The sequence below is a fragment of the Bombina bombina genome, chromosome 2 (assembly GCF_027579735.1).
Source record: "Bombina bombina isolate aBomBom1 chromosome 2, aBomBom1.pri, whole genome shotgun sequence".
Lineage (NCBI taxonomy): Eukaryota > Metazoa > Chordata > Amphibia > Anura > Bombinatoridae > Bombina > Bombina bombina.
In genome coordinates, this window is record NC_069500.1 from 434710517 (window position 1) to 434730967 (window position 20451).

The 20451-nt window shown below is 38.5% G+C and overlaps 1 protein-coding gene across 1 annotated transcript in view; it reads left to right on the forward strand.

Moving 5' to 3' along the window:
* Positions 1 to 20451, forward strand: part of COQ5 (coenzyme Q5, methyltransferase) — a 149230-nt gene that overhangs the window by 15641 nt on the left and 113138 nt on the right. The window contains exons 2-4 of the mRNA XM_053702046.1: positions 16809 to 16958; positions 18527 to 18751; positions 19522 to 19628. Of these exons, the coding sequence (XP_053558021.1) occupies positions 16809 to 16958; positions 18527 to 18751; positions 19522 to 19628 (482 nt within the window). The remainder of the gene's footprint in view (positions 1 to 16808; positions 16959 to 18526; positions 18752 to 19521; positions 19629 to 20451) is intronic.

Below are 20451 nucleotides of genomic sequence, written 5' to 3' on the forward strand. Positions count from 1 at the left end.
ACTTATGCAATTATGGCATAAATGGTTGTAAATGCTTCTCTGGGATCCCCTCTGTTTATAAATATCAGACATATATGGCTTTGGCTTTGCTTTTTGGTAATTAGAAAGCTGCTAAATGCCACTGCGCACCACACGTGTATTATGCCCAGCAGTGTTAATTAGTTAATTTTAGCTTTAGTGTAGTGTAGTAGACAACCCCAAGTATTGATCTAGGCCCATTTTGGTATATTTCATGCCAACATTTCACCGCCAAATGCGATCAAATTAAAAAAAAGTTAAATTTTTCACAATTTTAGGTTTCTCACTGAAATTATTTACAAACAGCTTGTGCAATTATGGCACAAATGGTTGTAAATGCTTCTCTGGGATCCCCTTTCTTTAAAAATAGCAGACATATATGGCTTTGGTGTTGCTTTTTGGTAATTAGAAGGCCGCTAATTGCCGCTGCGCACCACACGTGTATTATGCCTAGCAATGAAGGGGTTAATTAGGGAGCTTGTAGGGAGTTTGTAGGGTTAATTTTAGCTGTAGTGTAGTAGACAACCCAAAGTATTGATCTAGGCCCATTTTGGTATATTTCATGCCACCATTTCACTGCGAAAAGTGATAAAAAAAAAAAATTGTTCACTTTTTCACTAACATTTTCACAAACTTTAGGTTTCTCACTAAAATTATTTACAAACAGCTTGTGCAATTATGGCACAAATGGCACAAATGGTTGTAAATGCTTCTCTGGGATCCTCTTTGTTCAGAAATAGCAGACATATATGGCTTTGGCGTTGCTTTTTGGTAATTAGAAGGCTGCTAAATACCGCTGCACATCACACGTGTATTATGGCTAGCAGTGAAGGGGTTAATTAGGTAGTTTGTAGGGAAGTTGCAGGGTTAATTTTAGCTTTAGTGTAGAGATCAGCCTCCCACCTGACACATCACACCCCCTGATCCCTCCCAAACCGCTCTCTTCCCTCCCCCACCCCACAATTGTCCCCGCCATCTTAAGTACTGGCAGAAAGTCTGCCAGTACTAAAATAAAAGGTGTATATATATATATTTTTTTAAATTTAAGCATATTTACATATGCTGATGTGAAGGATCCCCCCCCCAAACAGCTCTCTAACCCTCCCCCTCTGCCTTATTGGGAGCCATCTTGGGTACTGGCAGCTGTCTGCCAGTACTCAATTTAGAATAAAATACAATTTATTATTTTTTATTATTTATTTTTTTCTGTAGTGTAGCTTCCCCCCCAAAAAACCAACCCCCCACCCCCTCCCAGATCCATTCCCTCCCCCCTTTTTCTCACTTATTGACTAACATTTTTCTGTAGTGTAGCGGTTCCCACCCGCTCCCTCCCCGTGCACGCGCCAGCCCAACGCCCCCCAAGCACGCGCGCACGTTCATGCACGTCCCAGGCGACCCGGCCCGCCACCTCTTACTGATTGGAACCATCGATGGCCGCCCAACCGCCTCCCACCCACCAACAATACCGGCCATCGATGTCCGGTGCAGAGAGGGCCACAAAAGGTTATTGCAGGATGCCTCGATATCGAGGCATCACTGCAATAACCGGAAAGCAGCTGGAAGCAAGCAGGATTGCTTCCAGCTGCTTTCCAGACTGAGGACCATGCACGTCCTCAGTCATTAAGGGGTTAAACACCACTATAGTATAGAATATGTCATTTTATCACTGGTGACGCTTAGCGTCTCCACCTTTAGTTCCTGAGCACTCTTGGGCCGCACTCAGCACAGCGACTCTTGGGCCCCCCCCCCCCCCCCCCCACAGAGTATACACTATGCATATATTTTGTATTTAAATAACATTATAGACCCTATGTAGCTAATCACTGCCATTCTAACTTCATTAGCAGATGGATTATAGCAAAAGATTCTGGAAGTTATCATAGGTTTCAAAGCTTAGAGAGATTTGCATTTCTGGCAGTTTCAACAGTGAGAGAAATTAAAGACTGACAGTCACTCAGGGAGAAAATAATAAAATAAAAAGACGGAGGGAAAATGGAACAGTTAACACACTGTATGCCACATTTTATTTAAACAAAAGGATAAGATCTATTTTAAAGACAAATTCTTACGACACATTTAAGCCATGACCTTATTCACATTACAGTACTTTTTTTTTTATAATAACAAGCTTTATATACCTTTTGTGTAAGGGATCTTAAGCTTATTTTAAAATATGCTTTTATAAATATGCACAGGCAGCTAGTTATGCATGCATATTAATTCTAAGAGGATCTGTATAGCACCTGCAAGAGCTTTATTAAAGGGACAGTCAACTCCAAAATTGTTATTGTTTAAAAAGATCGATAATCCCTTTATTACCCATTCCCCAGTTTTGCACAGCCAACATGGTTATATTAAAGGGACAGTATACTATAACATTGTTTTTCCCTTAATGCGTTTCCAATTACTTTTTTTACCAGCTGCAGAGTATAAAATGTATTTGATTTGCCTTTTTAAGGCTTATTTGTGTATATGAATTAGCTGATTTTGTGTTTTGAAGCCACAACCTAATAAAATGGGTTGAGCTTGTAGGTATAATCAGATCTCAATACTTTATCACATTGTATAAATATACTATATTTCAAATGCCAATATAAGGGTAATGGAAAAAATTGTAAACCATGTAATACACTCCAGCAGGTAAAGTGAATCATTGGAAACAAATTAAAGAGGAGAACATTTTTGAGTAAACTGTCCCTTTAACATACTTTTTACCTCTGTGATTACCTTGTATCTAAGCATCTTTTGACAGCCCCCTGATCACATGGCTATTTATTTATTATCTATTGACTTGCATTTTAGCCAATTAGTGCAGTATCAGCCACAACTTCACGGGCGTGAGCACAATGTTATCTATATTGCCCATATGGATTAGCAGTCTCTTGTTGTGAAAAGCTAATACAAAAGCATGTGATAAGAGGCTGTCTGTAGTGGCTTAGAAACAGACAGAAATTTAGAGTTTTAAATGTTATAAAGTATATTAAAATAACAATGTTGGATGTGCAAAGCCAGGGAATAGGTAGTAAAGGCGTTATCTTTTTAAACAATAACAATTTTGGTGTTGACTGTCCCTTTAAATATACAACACTTTACTGGATAAACCAACCAGCATATATACAACTAAACTTGAATACAGTTCTTTTCGTTCACATAGTAGCAGAATCTTTACCACATTCCATAAATCAATATGTCTGTTCAGAAATTTTATGGCTGAGCAGATTTTACTTGTATGAAATGGTTTTTCTCCAACATTGGTGTGTCCGGTCCACGGCGTCATCCTTACTTGTGGGATATTCTCTTCCCCAACAGGAAATGGCAAAGAGTCCCAGCAAAGCTGGTCACATGATCCCTCCTAGGCTTCGCCCACCCCAGTCATTCTCTTTGCCGTTGCACAGGCAACATCTCCACGGAGATGGTTAAGAGTTTTTTGGTGTTTAAATGTAGTTTTATTCTTCTATCAAGTGTTTGTTATTTTAAAATAGTGCTGGTGTGTACTATTTACTCTGAAACAGAAAAGGATGAAGATTTCTGTTTGTAAGAGGAAGATGATTTTAGCAGACAGTAACTAAAATCGATTGCTGTTTCCACACAGGACTGTTGAGATGAAGTAACTTCAGTTGGGGGAAACAGTTAGCAGTCTTTTCTGCTTAAGGTATGACTAGCCATATTTCTAACAAGACCATGTAATGCTGGAAGGCTGTCATTTCCCCTCATGGGGACCGGTAAGCCATTTTCTTAGTTAAACATAAAAGAATAAAGGGCTTCAAAAAGGGCTTAAAAACTGGTAGACATTTTTCTGGGCTAAAACAATTGCTTTACTAGGAATATTATGCAGATTCTAACTAATTATTGGTATTATAATCTTGGGGAACGTTTAGAAAAACGGCAGGCACTGTGTTGGACACCTTTTTCAGATGGGGGCCTTTCTAGTTATAGACAGAGCCTCATTCTGGGACTGTATAGGGGTTAAATGTAAAAACGGCTCCGGTTCCGTTAATTTAAGGGTTAAAGCTCTGAAATTTGGTGTGCAATACTTTTAATGCTTTAAGACACTGTGGTGAAATTTTGGTGAATTTTGAACAATTCCTTCATACTTTTCACATATTCAGTAATAAAGTGTTTTCAGTTTGAAATTTAAAGTGACAGTAACGGTTTTATTTTAAAACGTTTTTTGTGCTTTGTTGACAAGTTTAAGCCTGTTTAACATGTCTGTACCATCAGATAAGCTATGTTCTATATGTATGAAAGCCAATGTGTTTCCCCATTTAAATTTATGTGATAATTGTGCCATAGTGTCCAAACAAAGTAAGGACAGTAATGCAACAGATAATGATATTGCCCAAGATGATTCCTCAAATGAGGGGAGTAAACATGATACTACATCATCCTCTACTGTGTCTACACCAGTTATGCCCACACAGGAGGCCCCTAGTACATCTAGTGCGCCAATACTTATTACCATGCAACAATTAACGGCTGTAATGGATAACTCCATAGCAAATCTTTTATCCAAAATGCCTACTTATCAGAGAAAGCGCGATTGCTCTGTTTTAAACACTGAAGAGCAAGAGGACTGATGATAACTGTTCTGACATACCCTCACACCAATCTCAAGGGGCCATGAGGGAGGTTTTGTCTGATGGAGAAATTTCAGATTCAGGAAAAATTTCTCATCAAGCTGAACCTGATGTTGTGACATTTAAATTTAAATTAGAACATCTCCGCGCACTGCTTAAGGAGGTGTTATCTACTCTGGATGATTGTGACAATTTGGTCATTCCAGAGAAATTATGTAAGATGGACAAGTTCCTAGAGGTTCCGGTGCCCCCCGACGCTTTTCCTATACCCAAGCGGGTGGCAGACATAGTAAATAAAGAGTGGGAAAAGCCCGGCATACCTTTTGTTCCCCCCCCCCCCTATATTTAAGAAATTATTTCCTATAGTCGACCCCAGAAAGGACTTATGGCAGACAGTCCCCAAGGTCGAGGGGGCGGTTTCTACTCTAAACAAACGCACTACTATTCCTATCGAAGATAGTTGTGCTTTCAAAGATCCTATGGATAAGAAATTAGAGGGTTTGCTTAAAAAGATTTTTGTACAGCAAGGTTACCTTCTACAACCAATTTCATGCATTGTTCCTGTCACTACGGCAGCGTGTTTCTGGTTCGAGGAACTAGAAAAATCGCTCAGTAAAGAATCTTCGTATGAGGAGGTTATGGACAGAGTTCAAGCACTTAAATTGGCTAACTCTTTTGTTTTAGATGCCGCTTTGCAATTAGCTAGATTAGCGGCGAAAAATTCAGGGTTTGCTGTCGTGGCGCGCAGAGTGCTTTGGCTAAAGTCTTGGTCAGCGGATGTGTCTTCCAAGACAAAATTGCTTAACATTCCTTTCAAAGGTAAAACATTATTTGGACCTGATTTGAAAGAGATTATTTCAGACATCACTGGGGGAAAGGGCCACGCCCTCCCACAGGATAGGTCTTTTAAGGCTAATAATAAGCCTAATTTTCGTCCCTTTCGCAGAAACGGACCAGTCTCTAATTCTGTATCCTCTAAGCAAGAGGGTAATACTTCACAACCCAAACCAGCCTGGAAACCAATGCAAGGCTGGAACAAGGGTAAGCAGGCCAAGAAGCCTACCTCTGCTACCAAAACAGCATGAAGGGATAGCCCCCGATCCGGGACCGGATCTAGTGGGGGGGCAGACTTTCTCTCTTTGCTCAGGCTTGGGCAAGAGATGTTCAGGATCCTTGGGCGCTAGAAATAGTTTCTCAAGGTTATCTCCTGGAATTCAAGGAACTACCCCCAAGGGGAAGGTTCCACAGGTCTCAATTATCTTCAAACCAAATAAAGAGACAGGCATTCTTACATTGTGTAGAAGACCTGTTAAAGATGGGAGTGATACATCCAGTTCCAATAAGAGAACAAGGAATGGGATTTTATTCCAATCTGTTCATAGTTCCCAAAAAAGAGGGAACATTCAGACCAATTTTGGATCTAAAGATCCTAAACAAATTTCTCAGGGTACCATCGTTCAAAATGGAAACTATTCGAACGATCCTACCTACTATCCAGGAAAATCAATTTATGACTACCGTGGATTTAAAGAATGCGTACCTACATATTCCTATCCACAAGGAACATCATCAGTTCCTAAGGTTCGCTTTTCTGGACAAGCATTACCAGTTTGTGGCACTTCCATTTGGATTAGCCACTGCTCCAAGGATTTTCACAAAGGTACTAGGGTCCCTTCTAGCGGTTCTAAGACCAAGGGGCATTGCAGTAGTACCTTACTTGGACGACATCCTGATTCAAGCGTTGTCCCTGTCAAAAGCAAAGGCTCATACGGACATCGTCCTAGCCTTTCTCAGATCTCACGGATGGAAGGTGAACAAAGAAAAAGTTCTCTGTCCCCGTCAACAAGAGTTCCCTTCTTGGGAACAATAATAGATTCCTTAGAAATGAGGATTTTTCTGACAGAGGTCAGAAAATCAAAACTTCTAAGCTCTTGTCAAGTACTTCATTCTGTTCCTCGTCCTTCCATAGCGCAGTGCATGGAAGTAATAGGATTGATGGTTGCAACAATGGACATAGTTCCTTTTGCACGAATTCATCTAAGACAATTACAACTGTGCATGCTCAGACAGTGGAATGGGGATTATACAGACTTGTCTCCGACGATTCAAGTAGATCAAAAGACCAGAGATTCACTCCGTTGGTGGCTGACCCTGGACAATCTGTCACAGGGAATGAGCTTCCGCAGACCAGAGTGGGTCATTGTCACGACCGACGCCAGCCTAGTGGGCTGGGGCGCGGTCTGGGAATCCCTGAAAGCTCAGGGTCTATGGTCTCGGGAAGAGTCTCTTCTCCCGATAAACATTCTGGAACTGAGAGCGATATTCAATGCTCTCAGAGCTTGGCCTCAACTAGCAAAGGCCAAATTCATAAGGTTTCAGTCAGACAACATGACCACCGTTGCATATATCAATCATCAGGGGGGAACAAGGACTTCCCTGGCGATGAAAGAAGTGACCAAGATAATTCAATGGGCGGAGGATCACTCCTGCCACTTGTCTGCGATCCACATCCCAGGAGTGGAAAATTGGGAAGCGGATTTTCTGAGTCGTCAGACATTCCATCCGGGGGAGTGGGAACTCCATCCGGAAATCTTTGCCCAAATAACTCAATTATGGGGCATTCCAGACATGGATCTGATGGCGTCTCGTCAGAACTTCAAGGTTCCTTGCTATGGGTCCAGATCCAGGGATCCCAAGGCGACCCTAGTAGATGCACTAGTAGCACCTTGGACCTTCAACCTAGCTTATGTATTCCCACCGTTTCCTCTCATCCCCAGGCTGGTAGCCAGGATCAATCAGGAGAGGGCCTCGGTGATCTTGATAGCTCCTGCGTGGCCACGCAGGACTTGGTATGCAGACCTGGTGAATATGTCATCGGCTCCACCATGGAAGCTACCTTTGAAACAGGACCTTCTTGTTCAGGGTCCATTCGAACATCCGAATCTGGTTTCCCTCCAACTGACGGCTTGGAGATTGAACGCTTGATTTTATCAAAGCGTGGGTTTTCAGATTCTGTAATAGATACTCTGATTCAGGCTAGAAAGCCTGTAACTAGAAAAAATTACCATAAAATATGGAAAAAATATATCTGTTGGTGTGAATCTAAAGGATTCCCATGGAACAAGATAAAAATTCCTAAGATTCTATCCTTTCTACAAGAAGGTTTGGAGAAAGGATTATCTGCAAGTTCTCTGAAGAGACAGATCTCTGCTTTATCTGTTTTACTTCACAAAAGACTGGCAGCTGTGCCAGATGTTCAAGCATTTGTTCAGGCTCTGGTTAGGATCAAGCCTGTTTACAGACCTTTGACTCCTCCCTGGAGTCTAAATCTAGTTCTTTCAGTTCTTCAAGGGGTTCCGTTTGAACCCTTACATTCCGTAGATATTAAGTTATTATCTTGGAAAGTTTTGTTTTTGGTTGCAATTTCTTCTGCTAGAAGAGTTTCAGAGTTATCTGCTCTGCAGTGTTCTCCGCCCTATCTGGTGTTCCATGCAGATAAGGTGGTTTTGCGTACTAAGCCTGGTTTTCTTCCGAAAGTTGTTTCCAACAAAAATATTAACCAGGAGATAGTTGTACCTTCTTTGTGTCCGAATCCAGTTTCAAAGAAGGAACGTTTGTTACACAATTTGGACGTAGTCCGTGCTCTAAAATTCTATTTAGAGGCTACTAAAGATTTCAGACAAACATCTTCCTTGTTTGTTGTTTATTCTGGTAAAAGGAGAGGTCAAAAAGCGACTTCTACCTCTCTTTCCTTTTGGCTTAAAAGCATTATCCGATTGGCTTATGAGACTGCCGGACGGCAGCCTCCTGAAAGAATCACAGCTCACTCCACTAGGGCTGTGGCTTCCACATGGGCCTTCAAGAACGAGGCTTCTGTTGACCAGATATGTAAGGCAGCGACTTGGTCTTCACTGCACACTTTTGCCAAATTTTACAAATTTGATACTTTTGCTTCTTCGGAGGCTATTTTTGGGAGAAAGGTTTTGCAAGCCGTGGTGCCTTCCATTTAGGTGACCTGATTTGCTCCCTCCCTTCATCCGTGTCCTAAAGCTTTGGTATTGGTTCCCACAAGTAAGGATGACGCCGTGGACCGGATACACCAATGTTGGAGAAAACAGAATTTATGCTTACCTGATAAATTACTTTCTCCAACGGTGTGTCCGGTCCACGGCCCGCCCTGGTTTTTTAATCAGGTCTGATGAATTATTTTCTCTAACTACAGTCACCACGGTATCATATGGTTTCTCCTATATATATTTCCTCCTGTCCGTCGGTCGAATGACTGGGGTGGGCGGAGCCTAGGAGGGATCATGTGACCAGCTTTGCTGGGACTCTTTGCCATTTCCTGTTGGGGAAGAGATATCCCACAAGTAAGGATGACGCCGTGGACCGGACACACCGTTGGAGAAAGTAATTTATCAGGTAAGCATAAATTCTGTTTTCTATATATATTTTTTTTAACATGACCCTGTTCATGCCAAACAAACTGAGTCTCAATTTAAGACATACTATTGGAAGCACGCTGGACTAATAATTTTTTATAAGTGAAAATAAATCCTTCCTGACTAGGGTGGCTTGTCTTCAGTGCCAGATTAGTGCCACTACCACTCTAGCACTAAGACAACCCACTGTGATTTATTTATTTTTTTGTAAGCATGCTCATTTCTTGTTCATTTCTTCATTCATCTGCAATACCAGTGCCACCCCTCATGACTCACCAACTCCTTCCAGTTGAGTTCCTCCTCATTCCCATAACGACGACACAGAGGCTTACTAGTTCTAGTGCGTTGTGTCACACTGTGAATACAACCAGAAAATACAGGATATTTGTATGCAGTATTAAAAAAATTGAAATAAATCAGAAAAAACAGCTTATGTAGGCTAAAGTATTTAGTGTGACCTCCCCTTATGCTTGAGCAATAGCAGATACCTGCCTCTCATAGCCCTAAATGTAATGGAACCCTAATTAATGTCATTGTTAACACCTGTATTTGTCCTACTATTTCATGTCAAAATGGCTGCTGTGAAAAAGGTCTATTACACCAGTGTTAATATGTTTGATTATGAATATTTATAATTAATAGCAGTAATAATATTGCCGTCAATTATCGATATTAAAACTCAATAACACGTTTTAAAATATTTCCTAAGTTCTGACCAGTTAATCTCTATGAACACATTAATATTATATATATATATATATATATATATATATATATATATATATATATATATATATATATATATATATATATGTATGTAGTAAATAAATATCACCTGAAATATTAAATTTATTTTTGATGTGGCCGATAGTGTCCATTTTAAGGGAGTCTTCCTTAGTAAGGGGCACTCTTGGTGGACACATTTCAATAATGTGTACAGATTCATTTGAGTCACTTCTAGTAATAGACATTGTGATTTTTAGCTTAGTATTTCGTTAATTTAAAACGCTAACACAATTTTTAATTTTAAAATATCACTACATTTTTTAATAATTTTACTACAAAATATATTATATCAATGTGATAAAGAATAATAATCTACAGTACAGTTCCTCCAATTTTTGAGTGTATAAAGGCACAGTCAATGCAGAGTCCAATCTAGAATTTATATATTTTGGAACATCATATGCCTATAATAAAAAAGAAAGGTATTTTATTATTTATTCTGTAATAGTTTGTTAAACATTTTAAATATCATACATACAGTATGTATGTATGTGTGTTTGTGTGTATGTATATGTGTATATATATATATATATATATATATATATATATATATATATATATATATATATAAATTCACTTTATATCCAACACAGTGTGTAACGTGATGTATCTCTTATATATAGTATATCACAAAAGTGAGTACACCCCTCACATTTTTGTAAATATTTTATTATATCTTTTCATGTGACAACACTGAAGAAATGACACTTTGCTACAATGTAAGTTAGTGAGTGTACAGCCTTTATAACATGGTAAATTTGCTGTCCCCTCAAAATAACTCAACACATAGCCGTTAATGTCTAAACCGTTGACAAGAAAAATGTCCAAATTAGGCCCAAAGTGTCTGTTTTGTGTGGCCACTTATTATTTTTCAGCACTGCCTTAACCCTCTTGGGCATGGAGTTCACCAGAGCTTCACAGGTTGCCACCGGAGTCCTCTTCCACTCCTCCATGACGACATCACAGAGCTGGTGGATGTTAGAGACCTTGCGCTCCCCCAAATTCCATTTGAGGATGCCCCACAGTTGCTCAATAGAGTTGAAGTCTGGAGACATGCTTGGCCAGTCCATCACCTTTACCCTCAGCTTCTTTAGCAAGGCAGTGGTCGTCTTGGAGGTGTGTTTGGGATCGTTATCATGTTTGAATACTGCCCTGCAGCCCAGTCTCTGAAGGGAGGGGATCAGTATGATCGTTTAACCAATCACAGCTTGGCTTTTTCAATGATCATTGAAAAAGCCAAGCTGTGATTAGTGAAACGATCGTTGGAGTAGTGAGGTCACAAAAAGGGGTGGAGCTTTGTTCCTTACCAGACTAACAGAGCATTCATTGGACATTGCGATACATACAGTCTTTTGTTTGTAGTAGTCTGTGATTGGGACAGTCTCATTATATGCCCTGTGACTTGTTTTTAATAAATTTGTTATACTTTTTAACCACTTCTGATTCATCCTTTGGAGCTGGAACATCCTTCTTTGCCTTGCCTCCTATTAGGAGTTTCCTATGCCTATATATCTAGGGCTTGATTTAGAAGCTCTAGACAATGTGAGTACCTTTTTCTAGGCTCTGCTGTAAATTTCACATAACCACAGAACTTCACTATATGTGTTTCTTCTTTTTTTTTTCCTGAGGTTCACCTGCTGAGCATTACCACCGTGATTACCTGGGACTTGTATACTTTTTTTGTGCCATCACATTTGTTTTTGTATTTTATTATTTCTTATATTGTGATTTAAGCATGTTTATATATATTTTTTTTGTTATATGTGTGTGTGTGTGTGTGTATATATATATATATATATATATATATATATATATATATATATATATATATATATATATATATATATATATATATACTGTATGTATGTGTGTGTATGTATTTGTGTGTATATATATATATATATATAATATCACTCAGCTATACCCTGACATAAATCCCCCTTTCCATTTTAAGATATGTGGGACACATGTATTGGAGTGGACTGAAATCCAGTGGTAATTGGTGAATGTACTGACAGTATATGCATTATAGACAGTCTTCCCAGAAGAGAGTCGTTATTTTTGAATCCTCGTGTTAATGTCCTTTAGCTGGCTCTCTTATCTATTAAATATCATGCATGAATTATATTAGAATAATTTATAAATAGCCAGAAAGTTTAACCAATTCAATAAATATAGCTTATTTAACAGCGTTTGGACTCACCTATGTCCAAATCTCACAATGAAATCTTAGCTTAACTCCCACAATCTATTGTGATTTCCAGAGAAATATAATTCACTATTTTAGACCAAGATAATCTAATGTACTTCAATTAAATAACCAGAGATTTATATATATTATATTATCAATTCAACATACATCAAGTAATATAGTATTAAATAATTCCAACTTAGCCACAACTAGTGCAATCTCTAACATATATCACAGTAAATAAAATAAATTTGTAAATATTAATGCCTAACCATTTTCTCAATAATAATTTACTTAGTGCTAGTATATTTAATATATGAAAGGCACTGGTCTACTTACCACAAGTTACAACTAAAAAGTACCTTTTTAAATACCAGCTTCAATTTAACTACAGCAATAAAAAATATCTTTGATTTAAAACCGTAAAAATATAAAACAATCGCTAATACATTACCAGCTCCAAAGAGAGCTCAATATCCCAGATATTTCTATATGGTCATACATGAAGGTATTACTGTTTTGCAAGGGTAAAAGGTCACAGAGTATCTCTCTTGCCCAAAGAGAGTTTTCCAGCCAGGGTTCAGAAAAATTAGGCACAAACAGTGTGTTTATCTCTGTTTTACAAAGTGAGTCTGTCCTCTCTTGCATAGTGTGAAAGCCTATATTAGTGATAAACTCCTCCTTCATTCTCTGAATCATTACAATAGAATTTCTCTGGGTACGCCCTTTGAGTCTTAGTCACCGCTTTCTGGAGCCCTTCTTAGGCGCTGGTTTGGCAGGTTCAGGTATATAATCAATACCCTATTTTCTGCATAAATATAATCAATGTGTATATAAAGAATAACTGGTCAGAACTTAGGAAATATTTTAGAGCGTTATTTAGGGCTGCAAGTAACGATTATTTTCATAATCTATTAGTTGGCCGATTATTTTTTCGATTAATCGGATTAAAAACCCCCCCCAACAATTTAAGATTACTTAAGGGATGGTCTACACCAATATTTGTTTAAAAAGATAGATAATCCCTTTACCCATCCCCCCTGAACTGAATAAAACTTGCTGGCATAGTACACTTCCAGTAATTCTCTGGGCTAAGGCTAAATAAGTTATGTTCACAGACTGGAATTCCACGTTAGTGTGAACATGTGTGTTCAAGTCCAAAACAGATTGTGTAATAAAATTGTATATTTCAAAATATCAATTTTCTTAATTTGTGTGACAAATCAAAATTCCTAAGTACCCCTAACTGCTAAATGTGTATAGTGATTAAAAACTCTCATAACAGGGAAATAAATGCAAAAATCAGATATATCCCAGGTCTCTGAATCAGAAGTAAATAGGAGTTTTCTACCTTGTTATTTATTTTGTCCACTCTTCCTATAGTTTAACTTTTGTATTTTTCTGCTATCCCCAAAAGAGATGCTGAAGTGCATATGCAGACTTAGAGGCTGTAGTCTTATACTAAATCCCAGTTCCTATAATGCAGGTTCATTTAGTGTATGTAAAAGGCTCCCATAAGGCAACAGAAATAATTTTAATTAAAAACCAGCCCTCCAACATACTCCCCAGTGCTTGCTTATTATTATTTTATTTAAATGTTTGCCACCCCCCCCCCCCAGAAAATAGGACATGATCTGCCTTCACTCACCCCTTTGAAGCTGAGACAGTCTCTGAGTGGAGGCAGCAGGAACGTGCATCTTCTGCTTCCTAAAGCACTGGAGAGTGGGATAGATGTGCTTACAGTATATACGAGGTCTGAGGCAAATATTTGCAGTGCAGTGTTGATTTTCCTGATGTAGCTGTGCAGGACCGGGTACTAGGCACTATTAGGCAGGACCGACTAGGTAATTTTAAAGTAAACTTTTTGACTAGTCTGGTGTTACTTTGTCCTGCCTAACAGTGCCTAGTACCCGGTTCTGCACAGCTACATCTACTCTACAGCAACCTCTGCTCAAGCCCGCTATCAGTAAGATGATTCCACCACTGCAGAGTGCAGACCAGTATAGGCTGTGAGAAGGCGGGAGTATAAGGTGGTGCCACTGAGCAAAGCAGTTTGTATGCCTTAGGAGAGAGTAGGAGTAAGGTGGCGCCGTTGCGCAAAGCAGTCTGTATGCCGTGGGAGAGGGGAGGATTAAGGTGGCGCTGTTGCGCAAAGCAGTCTGTATGCCTTAGGAGAGGGGAGGAGTAAGGTGGCGCAGTTGCGCAAAGCTGTCTGTATGCCGTGGAAGAGGGGAGGAGTAATGTGGCGCAGTTGTGCAAAGCAGTCTGTATGCCGTGGAAGAGGGGAGGAGTAAGGTGGCGCCGTTGCGCAAAGCAGTCTGTATGCCGTGGGAGAGGAGTAAGGTGGCGCCGTTGCGCAAAGCAGTCTTTATGCCATGGGAGAGGGGAGGAGTAAGATGGAGCCACAGCGCCAAACAGTGTATGACGCTCAACATAACAACTAATCATTAACCAACTAATCGATAATGAAAATCGTTGATTTTATCGATTAGTTGTTTCAGCCCTAGTGTTATTGAATATTAATATCGATAATTGACGGCAATATTATTACTGCTGTTAATTATTAATATTCATAATCAAACATACTAACCCGTTTGGAGGACACTCCAGAGATGTATTAATTTTATTAGGATATACCGCTGATATATTCTAATAGGCAAAATTATGTAGTATTACTTTAGGTTACTACTGAAATCAATATAAGTAAATAATATTGTAACCCATAATATTGTTACGAAGTATATAACACCAGGTTTGTGCAAGATATGCTTGAGCATTACATACACATGTGGTATGAGTTTAATTCATTAGAAGCTTGCTAATAAGACCAACTTCCAATCACATCATGACATTCAAAATGCCAAAGATCACAGAATTTGACAGACACAAAATCATACTTTTGCATCAGCAAGGCCACTCTCAAAGGGAAATCGGCAAACAAACTGGATACTCAAGATGTGATATTCAAGCTGTTTATAAAGAAATTTTAAGAATAAGGAGAGGTCAAGGACAAACAAAAGCCTGGAAGGCCAAGAAAACTTTTAAAATCTGATGAGAAGTTTTTCAGAGAAGTCCATCAAGGGCCTGGCTCAGCATCTGGCAGCTTCATAGCGAAGCCAAGTTGACCCAACTACAGTCCGAAAAAGTTTGATCTAGAATGGTCTTTGTGGAAGGGTAGCAGCCAAGAAACCACTTTTTGGGAACAGGGTGAAAACGTTAAGATATGCTAAAGCTCAGAAACATTGGAATGAGGTGGAAAAAAGTATTATGGAGTCACAAACCCAAGTTTGAAATTTTTGGGTCCAATCGTCGACAGTATGTGAGAAGATGAGTTGGAGAGAGATGGAAGAATGAGTGCTTGCAACCTTCAGTGAAACATTGAAAGAGGGTCTGTCCTAGCTCCATTGCTGCCAGTGGTGTTGGCAATATTATCTGCATTGATGTGATCGTGAATGCTGGAAAGTACAGACAGCTTTAATTCTTTATGCCAATCCTTCTAGAAACAACTCATTGGGAATGTTTTTATTTTTCAGCATGATAATGATCCCAAGCACACTGCTAATGCAGTGAAATCATATTTTGAGAAAAGCTGATAAAATACTGACTGTCATGGACTATCCTCCACAAACTCCAGACCTGAATATTATAGAGGCAGTATGGGATCACCTTGACAGAGAAAGAAATAAGACAACCTAAATCTAAAGAAGAACTTAGCCTGGTATAATATAGCAGAAGATTACTTCAGAAAACTTCAGGACAGTCTCCCCAAAAGCTCAAGATGTGCTTAGTGCCAAGAGAGGTCACACTAAATACTGACTTTTACCTGAAGAAGCCATTTTGTTCTGAAAATTGTGGGGGTTTTATATTTTGTGTACATATTTCCAGTATTTTCTGCTTGTATCTTAATAAAGAGACCTAAAAATAAATATAAATGATCGATAAAAGTTTGCTAAAACAAGCCAGTTAATAATTTTATATAGAATCAAAGAAGCTAGGTAACAGAGCTAGGAATTAAAGGGACAGTCAACACCAACATTTGTATTGTTTAAAAAGATAGATAACGCCTTTGCTACCCATTCTCCAGCTTTGCACAACCAACATTGTTATATTAATATACTTTATAACATTTAAACCTCTAAATTTCTGCCTGTTCCTAAGCCACTACAGACAGCCTCTTATCACATGCTTTTTTATTTGCTTTTCACAACAGGAGACTGCTAGTTTATGTGGGCCATATAGATAACATGTGGGTTGTGCACAACACAGCACTAATTGGCTAAAATGCAAGTCAACAGATAATAGTCATGTGATCAGGGGGCTGTCATAAGATGCTTAGATACAAGGTAATCACAGAGGTAAAAAGTGTATTAATATAACCATGTTGGCTGTGCAAAACTGAGGAATGGGTAATAAAGGAATTATCTATCTTTTTTAAACAATAGAAAATTTGGAGTTAACTGTCCCTTTAAGCTTTGAGTACTTGGCTTCTTGGATTTGGGATCAGTCTGTCATCTAAGGTGATAAGCGGCAGATTTTTTTGGGAACCCCATTATTGACATTTGTCTGACAGGTTTATATTTACCATCCAATTTTACTTACATTTACGATTTCACTTGAAACAGCATACATAATTTTTTATTTTTAAAGGGACATGTATATACCTAGATTTTTTTTAATTTAATTTTTTATTCAAGCAATGTTTTATGCACAGATTTGTTTACAGATTTCCTCATTTGCAGAGTTGGTAAATGTCTGTTACAATTGACTAGTAATGTATCCTAATTTTCTTCCCAGTTTACCAGGTGTTTGAGAGTGTTGCTCAGAAATATGATATAATGAACGATTCCATGAGCCTAGGAGTGCATCGTCTATGGAAAGACTACCTTGTAAAATTAATGAATCCTACTCCGGGGACACAGCTTCTTGATGTGGCTGGAGGAACAGGTAGTTAAATTCTACTGATTCCATATGTATATATATATATATATAATCTTTATTTATTGTGTGTGTGTGTAGTGTTTAATTTATGTTCTGTCTTATAACTTGTATTATATGTGATCTTTTAGCTTGATTATATAATAACGTTTTTGAAATAAAAAATTTTAAGCTGTGTATTTCGATTGACAGATTGCTTAGTGGCTGATGTTTTATTGGAGGACAATACTTGCCCCACAAGCATAAAAAGAAAACATTGCATTCTCAGTACAACATCCATTTAAAAAAAAACTACAAAAACCTGTAACTTATATTCATCAAATTAAAAACATATGTTCTTTTAATCAATAAATAATCAATAATGCATAGTAAAAAGTGTTGTAGTCTACATTTATTTAATTTATCTACTTTCCCCTGTAATTTAAAGGGACAGTAAACCTAAAAAATAATGTTATATAATTCTGCACATAGTGCAGAATTATATAACATTATTTTAGTGCTATTGTTATAAAAGCTTTTTTTCCATTTGAATTTTTTAAAAATATGCTAGTTTTACAGACCCGCTCTCTGCTGAGCGGGTCTGTTTTTTTTACAGAGTGCATCGGGCCAGCTGTATAGTCACAGCCCTTCCCGACCGCGCCATAGCATTAAGTGCCGCTCGCTCCTGCTCTGTCTGACAGAAGAAGCGAGCTGCACGTAATGTTATGGCGCTGTCGGGCCAGGCTGTGACTATACAGCTGGCCCGATGCGCTGTGTAAAAAAAACAGACCCGCTCAGCAGAGAGCGGGTCTGTAAAACCAGCATATTTTTAAAAAAATTAAATGGAAAAAAAGCTTTTATAACGATAGCACTAAAATAATGTTATAATTCTGCACTATGTGCAGAATTATATAACATTATTTTTTAGGTTTACTGACACTTTAACCCCGAAAATTTTGTTTTTCTTTTGCACTGCCCCAGAGAGTATTAAAGGGACATTCCAGCCAAAGTTGGAATCGGCATAAATGCAGTTCAGTTTTGAAGATAAGTATTTTTGTAATATATCTATCTTCTAATAAAAGCTATAGCTGTTTCAAATGTGTATTTAAGTATGTGCCATGCACTAGCATTATAAACACAGCACTTGCTCAGAGAGCCTAAGGTGCTTGTACCTTCTGGTAATGACTCAATTTGTTAATTTCTGACATGATACAAGCCCCACTGGTGATCTGAGGAGCTGCAGTATTTAATGTTCTAGTGAACTGAGATTATCTAGCTATGCATCACATGCACATGCAGAGAAAAATGCAAACACTAAAACAGTGATAACTTTTACTAGAATCATTTTTGCCAATACATGTATATTGCAAATATGTTTCTAGTCGAAGATATCATTAATCTATGTGCATTTAAATTTTGACCGGAATGCCCCTTTTAAGTAAAATCTACAGGATCTGGATACCTGACCCTGTAAAACTCTACACTGGGATTTCTTGATTGTATTTGTGTGATCCACAAGGAATAGTGAACATACTTTTAATGCAAGCTTTGTTTAAGTGTCCCAATTTAGCATTCATTGGCTTAATCTGTTTGTATAGGAGATGTGGCGTTTCGCTTTATTGACTATATTCGTGCACAGAAGGAAAAATTAATCCGACAAAAACTAAAGTCTCAGCAAACTCTTCCCTGGTCAGAGATCTCCAGAACTTACCAGCAAAATGGTCTAGGGGACTTGAGTGGGTCACAGGCGGTTATCTGTGACATTAACAAGGAGATGCTCAAAGTGGGGAAGCAGAAAGCACTAAAACTCAGCTACTCTGATGGTAAGTTTTATTTTCCACAGCACATTACATTTTATAACTCTGCATAGTTGTACTCCGTGTGAGTGCTTAGAACATCCTTAATGCATCAGAGGAAGCAAACATTACTGCTGAAATAAGCTCAGCAGTCAAAGTTAAATGGAATGGATAGAGCATACAGTGTCCTTATATCATTAATATTGCTTAGTTCTCTTGGTATCCTTTGTTAAAGAGTAATCTTAAGTGAGCTCAGGAGCGAGCACATGTCCATAGCCATCAGGCAACAGTGTTTGTAACTATGTACAGCATTGATATAAACACTGTTGCAAACACTGAATGCTGCAGACCCTCTAAGGCAGCAGAGTTTGCAACTATGTATAATATTGCTATAATCGTTGCAAACACTGCTGCCAGATGGATAAGGACATGTGCACGCTCCTGAGTTCACTTAAGGTTACTGTTTAACAAACGATACCAAGAGAGCTAAGCAAAATTGATAGTAGAATTAAAACTGGAAAGTTGTTTAAAATGGCATGTTCTGTCTGAATCAGAAACATTTACGTTTGACTTAACTGTCCCTTTGTAGGATTTGTTTGTATTAGTATTTTGGTTATTTGGTAAAATAGGTATGTGTTGATTTATTGTGAAGGTGATGTTTGTTATTTATGACAAGTATAATTATTACCTTTTTTCACAAATTTGAAAATACCCATTGAGATGTAACTTTGCTGATTTTGTTTCTAGAAAGTCTTGGAAGGAGTAGATCTAAATGTATTATTTCTTTTGAATCTAAGGGCTTTCTTGGGTGGCTGGTGATGCAGAGGAATTGCCTTTTGTAGATGAAAAATTTGATGTTTATACCATTGCCTTTGGAATCCGAAATGTGACCCATATAGAGCAGGTGAGTGTTCTGTTTATTTAATTATAACTACATAAGTAAAACAGCAGTTATAGGTTTTCCTTCCTAAGATAGGGAGAGTCCACGGCTTTGTTCCTTACTGTTGGGAAATACAACACCTGGCCACCAGGAAGAGACAAGGACACCCCAGCCAACGGCTCAAATATCCCTCCCACTTCCTCATTACCCCAGTCATTCTTTGCCTTTCGTCACGTTAGGAGGTGGCAGAGAAATGTCAGAAGATTCGGAGAGTCCTGCCAAAGGGTATCTGCCCTTTGAGATAGGACTGGAGTTTTAAGTAGTCAGGTCAACCTTTCAGTGAGAGTATTGATGAAAGTTAGAGTCTGGAGATGCAGGGAACGTTTTTCAGCGAAACCATCCAGACTATTGCTAACAGCTCCTATGCATTCAGTGTTGACGAATTTTACTGCCTGCTTTCTCTCACTCAAGTCCATATCAGGAGCGCTGCTATAAGACTGTCACACTTGAGAGGCTGTGTTCTGTTCCACAGCATGGATCCTGGAGGTAAGATCGTTTACATTTTTACACATAAAACGCTATAACAGGGTCACAGTGTGGCTCCTTTATACGTTGATGGGATCCAGGGTTAGTATCCTCTAAAGGGGGTTTATTGAACAGTTGGGGTTAATTAATCAGTGTATTAATTATTTACATATTGCTTTGTGTACTTTTTTCCTCGGCTGATAGACTGTGTGTTTTGGCTGGAACAAACAGGTTTCACTTTTAAGTTTCACATTCGTTATTGAAAGTGTTGCACAGCTACTATTCCTTGCTGTACTTGTAATAGCAGGGGAAGTACTGTCTT